Source organism: Oryzias melastigma, linkage group LG3 (genome assembly GCF_002922805.2).
Source record: "Oryzias melastigma strain HK-1 linkage group LG3, ASM292280v2, whole genome shotgun sequence".
Lineage (NCBI taxonomy): Eukaryota > Metazoa > Chordata > Actinopteri > Beloniformes > Adrianichthyidae > Oryzias > Oryzias melastigma.
In genome coordinates, this window is record NC_050514.1 from 2,599,204 (window position 1) to 2,608,164 (window position 8,961).

At 40.7% G+C, this 8,961-nt stretch overlaps 1 protein-coding gene across 1 annotated transcript in view; it reads left to right on the plus strand.

Annotated features, from left to right (window-relative positions):
- LOC112161055 (protein FAM13C) overlaps positions 1-8,675 on the plus strand; it is a 13,051-nt gene extending 4,376 nt beyond the window's left edge. Inside the window, exons 3-11 of the mRNA XM_024296022.2 lie at positions 1,327-1,468; positions 2,391-2,472; positions 2,548-2,608; positions 2,895-3,009; positions 3,082-3,165; positions 4,016-4,111; positions 4,274-4,485; positions 5,230-5,331; positions 5,408-8,675. Coding sequence (XP_024151790.1) covers positions 1,327-1,468; positions 2,391-2,472; positions 2,548-2,608; positions 2,895-3,009; positions 3,082-3,165; positions 4,016-4,111; positions 4,274-4,485; positions 5,230-5,331; positions 5,408-5,522 — 1,009 coding nt within the window. The 3' untranslated portion in view covers positions 5,523-8,675. The remainder of the gene's footprint in view (positions 1-1,326; positions 1,469-2,390; positions 2,473-2,547; positions 2,609-2,894; positions 3,010-3,081; positions 3,166-4,015; positions 4,112-4,273; positions 4,486-5,229; positions 5,332-5,407) is intronic.
- Positions 8,676-8,961: the final 286 nt, after the last annotated feature.

The following is an 8,961-nucleotide window of genomic DNA, read 5'->3' on the forward strand; positions in this document are numbered from 1 at the left end:
AGTGAAGTAGATGTATTCTTGGGATATTTCCAGTATATTTAAAAAAAAATGGATATACGGATCAGTATGATGAACTTGTTAACAAAAAAAACCCTAAAAGCTACATCAGATGTACTTCAAAGTGTACTTTCATGAACTTAAGAGTTTACTGCCACTAAAGTAAAACAATACTATACAATATACCATAATACTGCACTACTACACTACTACATACTATATATTTTATTTTCTGTCCAGCACTTTGGTTGCTACTGCTCACAGATGTTTAGATAAATAATAAATTGATTAATACTAACAAAGTTATTATTTAATTATATTTCCAAGACTACTTTTTTAAACTAAAAGTGGTCAAATCCAGTCCTAAGAAGTAAGTTATTAAACTGATATTATGCTTGTTAAACTGTCTTGGTACACTCAGGAAATTTACTTTTCTATACTTAAGTATACTTTAAAACACACGTTTCCACATCATTTTGTTTTTTTATTAAAAAGGATTTTTCCATTTTTTAGGATGTTTTAAAGTTTTCCCCTGACTATCAGCTTCAGTGTTTTTAGACATCAATTTAATTATCTTTCAGCTTACAGCATTCACACCAGCATCTAAAAGCTCTAAAGCTAAAGCTCTAAAAGTAGGAATCAGTATAAAACAGACAATGGTGTTTGAGTTTTTTGGATATGTCAAAAAGTTTTTGGGACAAACTGCAAATAATTGAGTAAAAAGCGAGAATAACAGACATTGGAATGAAAGGAGATGAATGATTACGTGAAGAACTGGAACATTTTAAAGAAAACAGTATCATCAGTTAAATAATTTCAAATTTTAAATATTTGTCTTTTTTCTTCATAAGAGTTGAGGTCATTTCTGCATGAATTTCACCTGTAGTTGTTCCACAGTTTCTTGACGTGTTTGGTGGATCATTCAATGATGGAGACGTCGGAGCTTCATAACTCGTAACTCTGACCTGGATGATGCATTTCTGCCTCTTAAGTAATCTGAATGTCCTCTTCATCTGCGTCTATTTTCAGAGCAGCAGCCGGAGGGTCAGAATGTGTTTGTGACCCACTTTAGGTCTGAGTGTTTCTTCGCTTCACTTCCTGAGCTGCAAATATTTACTCATCAGCAGTCGCTTCAACCCTTTGATCTGTCCACGTTCATCTCTGCTTTGAAGGAAGAAACCTGGTTGAAACTATAACTGTAGCGTAGAAACAAATCGTCTTTAAAGGTCGTGAGAGCAGAAGACGGAGAAAGTCCGTTATAGCAGATATCCAGCTAACGATCAAACTGATCCCATCCGGATCTGAAGCTGACGGCGGCTGTTTCCTCAGGTGTCGGGGTCGAGCGGACAGGACTGACGGGGCTGAGGAGGAGTGTCCGGCCTCCATCCCCTTCCTCACCAAACACATCCAGAGCCTGAAGAGGAGGGTCCGCAGGTTCGAGGATCAGTTCGAGCAGGAGATGAACTACAAGGTCCATCACAACGTTTGTTTACCAACGTTTATAAAACCACAACAACGTGTTCAGATCTGTTTGTTGACCAAACTGTTTTCTAAAACGTAATAACACCAAACACAAACACAGTTTCTAGAAAGTACTGGAGCCTCATATTGATTTCATGAAGGGAGGCTAGTACCGGTCCACAACGCATCACAGAACCGGACCGGTTCTGGTCCACGGCCCAGAGGTTGGGGATTTAACGTGAACAGCCACCAGGTGAAAAAACGATGAGTAAGGAAAACCAAAAATGACAAAAAGTGACGACTTAGGGATGAGAGAATGTTGTCCTTTGTTAACCGTAATAGATCCAGGGTGGATGAAGTTTATCTTTCAACATTCCCACATCCTAACTTATTACAATTCCTTAATTCACTTCCCAAATCCAATCTAAACATGTTTGTGTGTTGGAGCTTTATCTTTTTTAACATTCAAAGACATATTTGAGCTTTTTGGGGACTCCATTCTTGAAGAAGTCAAATGAACAGTTTGATTTTCCTCAGATGTAGTTTCTACAAACCTGCATTTATTGAATCTCTGTCTAGTGTAGAAATTCCAAACATGAAAGAGATTTTTCACTGCAGGTCGGAGTTTGACTTGTTTTTGATGTTTTTTCTTAAGTTTCCAAACTTTTCTAAACTCAGAAACTGTATATCAAAGACTAACTTCAACATAGGAGTTTTAGCGTCTTTGTGGCTTCCATCAAACTGATCAAAGTCTTTTATTTGCAGAAGTTTAGTGTTTTGGGAACTCTGTCAAAATATAAATTTTTCCCCAAATTCAAAGAGTTTCCAGAAGAACTTTAAGATCTGTGGATGAACAGAGACTCTGAGGTTTTTGGAATTGACCTCATTTCAGGTTTTCACTCATCCTGAATGATTGTGTCTTTGGGTTTCAGCCGTCGCACAACGACAAATACTCCAACCCGGAGATGGTCCGAGTGATGAGTGAACTGGCGAAGTCGCGGAAGCAGCTGAAAGGTAAAGAGAAGTTCTGCTGCTGTGGCTTCAGTGGAGGTGGACGTCTGTTCACCTGAGACAATGTTTCCTCTGCAGAACTCAGACTCAGACAGTCGGTGTTCGACTCAACCGAGGAGGAAACCGCCGGCGCCGGCAGGTGAGACGCTCCATTCAGTCCATTTCCAACAAAAGATCTTGGAACGAGGATGTTTGATCCCTTTACAGAGCAGAAACGTGTTCCGTCAAGCTGGAAGAAAAATGTTTGGTTTTAGAATCTCAACTCTATCCAACAAGCTCCGCCCCATTCTGAGAGGGGAGTGTGAGGTCTGGGCATCTTTGTTGAGACTTCAGACCTTGAACATGGACCGGTTTCACAGTAGATGTAAACAGAAGGAGCAGGTGATTCTTAAGTGTATGAAGACTGACGTTAAATGAACTCGTAGGTTTGGCCAACGAGGCGCGGCAGAACATCCGCCGACTCTGGAGGAGACGGTGGAGTCTCTGTTCAGGCGGCTGAAGGAGAAGAGACAGTCTCTGGGTCTGCCGGACAACATGAAGGTCAGTGATGTTCATCTTCCTCCTCGCTCCAGTCCGACACACACTAACCCGACTGTCCTGGTCGTTCTGCAGGAGATGACCCAGGCCCAGATGGTGCTGGAGAAGATCACGCTGCAGAAGTGTCTGCTGTACTTTGAGAGTCTGCACGGTCGACCGGTGAGCAGAACGGATGTGGATCAGTCCAGCAGTGTGAACACCAACAAGCCCACTCACTCAGCCGTATGGCGCCCCCTCATGGTCACAGACGACCTCTACCCTTCACTTTATCACAGGAGTTTCTCTATTACACCATATATATCTGTAAAATCAGACATTGGTGTTGGAAAGGAAAATATTTGAGCAAAGCAGAAGTTGTTCTAGAGTTTACAAATGTTTTTGTCAATAAGCATCTCATTACAGTCAATCAACAGGGGGCGCTGTTCAGCATACTTTCAGCTAGAGACAACATTCAATGTTCAGCAACTGCTGGGTAACTTGGAATTTAGCTTTCATTTTAACAAGATGCTAGCTGTTTATAGCTAGCTTAGACATGTTTCCAGTTTTTTAGACAAATATGGAGTCAAGCAAAAGTTTTAGCATTAAGCTAACTGGCTATTCTTTGCTAATTTAGACGTGTTTTTTGCTCAAATTTGGAGTTAAGCTAACGTTTTTTATCTGTTTTTTTGCTAATTTAAACATGTTTCCAGTTTTTTGCCTAATTTGGGATATAGCTCACATTTTAGCATTATGCTAACTGTTTTTTGTTTGTTTTGGTAATTTAGACACGTTTTCAGTTTTTGGTTAATTTTGAAGTTAAGCAAACATTTTAGAATAATCCCAGCTGTTTTTAGACATGTTTCCAGTTTTTTTAATCTAATTTGTAGTTTAGCTAACATTTTAGCTAGCTTTCAGCTTCAGCATTTTCATCTAACTGCTCTGGCATTTCCAGTGGCCTACAGCATTTATACTTCCGTTATTGCTGGCCATGCTATATATCTAGTTAGAAAAGATTTTATTTGTCCTCCAGGGAACCAAGCAGGAGAAGAACCTGGTGAAGCCGCTGTACGACCGCTACCAGATGATCAAACGCTTGTTGTGTGTCAGCCCCAGCTTCAGCACCATCGTAAGAACGCCCAGTTTGAAGCCTCAAAACCATAAAAACTCCTCGACTAAATTACAGGAGATGATTGTTTAGTGTGCCGACAGCAGTAAAGTTAGTTGTCTTAACCTTCAGAGCCAACAGTCTTTAAGGATAATCCTTCACAGAAGGCCTCCTATTCCTCAGGAGGAAGAGGAGGGTTCAGACGAAGACTCTGCAAGCTCCCCCCTGGGCGATGGACTTCCTGTCCCGCCCCTCAGCACAGCGTCTCGGTCGGCAGCCGGCGAAGAGGACAGCGATCGAGACAGCGACCCGGCCTTTGTGTCTCCCATAGACGAGGTGAAAGCCGTCCGGAGACAAGCTGCGGTTACCACGGCGAAGCTGCACGAAGCGTCCAGGTGAGTCCACACCCCACTGCACATGCTCAGTCCCTGTGTGATCGAGAAACACCTGCTGGCTACCCAGTACAAACATTAGCCCTCAAACTTATGAGATTAAGGTCAGTGATGTTCTGAGGATGTAGAATATTTACAGCTGGTGGTCCTGGAGGATCGTAAGAGGTGTGACGGTTTATAGCGTGAATGTGAAACAGGAAAGGAAATCGTTAGAGTTTTAGTCTCATTACACAAACACTGCTGAATATCATACAATGATAATGAAAAGGTCATGAACTTCTGTTTATCATTTAAATAAAAGGCCAAAGACTGCCCTAAAGTGTGAGTCATAACCTCCAATACGTGCTCTCTGTGGGGAAAATGGTCAAACTTGTGCGCTTATTACAGGTCACCTTTACAAACATCAAAGTCGCATCAGAGTTTAGTTAACGTGAACATCCTACAATAATCCTACGGACACTTGAGGATCACAAGTACTCTCCATGCATGTGTCAGTAAGCAGCTAACAACTCGAGCAGGGTGGGCAAACTACGGCCTGGGGGCCAAATGGGTCAAAGTATTACCCCTTCGGCTCTCTTTGAGGTCCAGATGACTCCGCCCACATATTGATGTGTGATTCCTTCCATGACAAAGGTGGACAAAGGTGGACAGGATTTTATGTCTGCCATGGACATTAGTGAAACTCAAAAATCAAAGATAGAAACAAATCGTGGAGTCCATGTTTGTCTCTGCTTGGACCTCCTCCAGGTCTCAGCTGCTGGAGTGTCTGCGGGAGACCAGAGCAGAGAAGAAGTCCAGGCGTAAAGTTCTGAAGGAGTTTGAGGACGAGTTCTTCCGTCAGACCGGACGGTAAGTAAACCGCTACACCACCGGTCCACTCGTGAGTCCATGAGACTGAGGAGGAGGCGTCTCTGCTTCCTGACAGGATCTGCCAGAAGGAGGACCGAAGTCCCATGAAGGAGGAGTACCACGAGTACAAGCAGCTGAAGGCTAAACTGCGTCTGCTGGAGGTTCTGCTCAGCAAGCAGGAAACCCAGTGAGGGAACGGGACTCCTGACCAGTGAGCCCACGTCCTCCGGCTGGTCCTCTACCTTCATCCTCTGACCATCAACACCTTTTCCTCCTTCCACGATAAAGACTTTGAATGTGTTTGAGTCCAACTGAGAGCACTTTAACCCGTGAAAGACGAGGCCTCGGATCCCAGAGCAGTTCTTCCAGCATCCGACCTTCATTTGAGTTTATCCAGATTTTTACTTCAGGGAACAAGATGAGATTACTGAGGAGGAAGAACAAAGAATCAACCAATCAAAGACCAACATTGACAGTGAAATTGAACTCACCAGAAATCTTTGGGAAACTATGTGTGACAAGGCTACAGAGCAGCACATGAGCTCAAATATAACATAAAAGGAAAAATTATACTTTTTTTAATAGAAGCTGACAGAATAATACACTATAGTCCCAATTCGGCACATATTTTTGTTTTTATTCCTATAAATCCAGAGTCCATCGGACTTTTTAAAGTGCTCTTGAACGATAGTTCACCTGGTTTTCTGGGTTTTAGCTCTCTTACCTAATAATTTATTCCTGTTTTTGTAGAAAAATCATAAAATCTGCATCTCCAGAAACTGTTCCAAAAAGATCCAAACGATAAAGACGACATTTGTTAACGTTTGTGGACCAACCAGAGGATTTCTGAGGCGACTTCTTCTAATCCTACAATTATCTCCAGGATTCTTTTTATTCACTGAACTATTTTCATGAATTTCATGGTATTTTTGGAGTTCTAACTATTCTGCATTTATAGACAACGGCTTCAGGTCCACCAGAATTTGTCTTCAAAGTCACATCATTTGATGAATTGTGTCTCTTTAAGGTCTAATTTGACGTTTGTGCCTTCGTTGACTGAAGACGTTTGGGGATCAAGTCAAACACAAGAATTCCAGTGTCACATTTTTAATGTCATACATGCTGCTTCCTTCAAAAACAACAACAAAAAAATCCAGATTTTTCTTTAAGTTTATATCTATATATAAGGATATCTAAGCAGGCTCCCATTGGTGGAAATCAATCCGGAACGGCTCTTTAATCCAAACATTTCCATCTCAGTTTTTCATAAAAGGGTCAAAGTCTCACTTATTTATAACAAACATTTTGTCAAAAACATAAAAAAATAATGGAAAGAATCATGTAACGGATTATTAGGACCACCATAAAAAAGCAGATAAATAAATGTAACAATAAAGTCAAAAATGAGCAAGAATTAAGTCGTAAAATTATGAGGAACATCTGTTTATTATGAGAATTAAGTTATAATTTCACAAAATATAAATGAAAAAATTACAAGATAAAGTCATACATTTTTGGACAAAAAGTCTGTTTTCCCTTTAAAAATATCAACAGAAATATTATATTATGTAAATATGAGGACATTAAAAGAAATTGTCAGGAAGAAAATGTCAGATTTGGGAAAAATCTTTTCATGGTGGAAAAAATTGTTGGAGTTTATCGTCTGCAGGAAAAACGTTGATGACATCAGGAAGTCGTCCAGAAGGTTTAGTGGTTTCACAAGAGACAATTAAACTGGTGATGAAGGATCTTGACCCACAAGGAGCGGTTTACCGACGGCTCACCGCTTTCAACAGCATAGCAGCAGAGGCCCAAAGGCATCATGGGACATGGATCCCTTTGACAAATTTCAGGCATCACTGTAATTGGCTGCATTGATGGATTCAGTCAACACAATGTGGATAAAAGGGAGCACCACCAGCTTTGATTTCAGAAGGCTTTTTCCTTTTAAGAGTGTAGTTTTTTCTCAAACTTTTGACTATTTTCTCATATATATATATATATATATATATATGCTCCTTTATTATTCCGTTCTTTTTTGTCATGGTGGGTCTAATACTTCCGTCTATGAACCAGTTACGCCTCACAGTCAGACAAATACAAAAATACTTGTAAATTTTACACAATTTTCTCTATAATTCAAAGTCTGTGTTTTAAGTTTTTATTATTATTATTTCCAAAGATTCCTAAGGAATTTTGGGGTAAATTTAACACAGAAGTTGACTTTTGGATATAAAATTGTTCATTTCTATTGTACCGTTGGGGTGAATTGCATTGAAGCGAACGCAGATTATTGTGAAACACGCCCCCTTGTGGTCACCCAACAAACTGACCTGAATCTATCTGGACGTAGAAACTGAAAACAACCAAAACTTAGAAAAACTTTGAATTCCAGAACTGTCCCAAGGTGCTGCACTCCAAAGACATATACTTGATAGAATCTGAATTATGTGACGAGACTAAATGAGGATCTAAAGTCATGTGACATACATGTATGCAAAACCAATCCAGTGCTTTTCTAAATCTCAAACTGGCTGCCACCCAGAGAGAGAGAATGTTTAAAGCTGCCAAAAATCTGGTTTATGGATAATCACTGATGACGTCCTTGAAGAGTCAGAATATTAAACCCATCTGTTAAAAAGTTCTGCTTTTCACTGATGGATTTGAAATACTTATGCGCTTTATTCTGAAGAGGTGGGACAGGAAGTGGAGGAAGTGCTAACAACATGTTGTGCCCAAATATTTGATTTTGAATGTGATGTAGAAAGTCTGCCTGCAGTTATGGAAGAGCACTTTAGGCTGAAATCGTATGTCTATCAACTGCTGCACCATGTGCTGATGAAGAGACGGGTCAGAACTTTGGGGTTTGTGGAAACACAGAGACTGACCGAGAGGAAGTCCCGTCCAGTGAATGTGAGTCCATGGAAGACCCTCTCATTGCAGTAACATCGACGGCGCAGCATGTTATAACTGAAACCTGTTTTCTTTGTGGTCAATCTGAGGAGGAAACAAACCCGACCACGTCTGAGTGTTTGTGCAATCACCTGTAAAAATCCACCAAACCTGAAGAAGTTCCCCAAAAACGTGAAGCATGTGTCGGATTTCTGGGAGCAGGACACCGCCTCCTCCAGTTTTATATTCTGCTGTACTCCTGACATCTGTTTCGTGTCCAGTGAAGTCCCGTTGAGGTCCGGCTCTCGTCCCGGGGCGCCGAGGGCCGAGTGCATGTCTGTGTCGATGTGGTGACGTTGTTCCTGTCGCCGTGGCGACGACTTCCCTGTGATGTGCAATCCTGGTTCAACTGAAGTTTCTATACAAAGTTACAATAAATATTTTTGCTATCATCACTTTCTCGTGTTATTTACCTTATGTTATTCCAGCAGATGAAGGAAATCTGGATTTTTTTCATACTAATAAGTGAATAAGCATGAGGATAGGAAACTGGTCGGAAACCTTTAGCAGTAACAGAGCCATTTGGGCTCATTTTCTTCTGATCATAACCTAGAAGGAACCACATAGTCTGTCTTTAGCCTGTAAGAAATTTGAATTTACATTAATTACCTTCTTTTTTTATAAATAGTAAATATGAATGATGTCTATATTTTGACAAAAGCAAAAATACAAAAATTG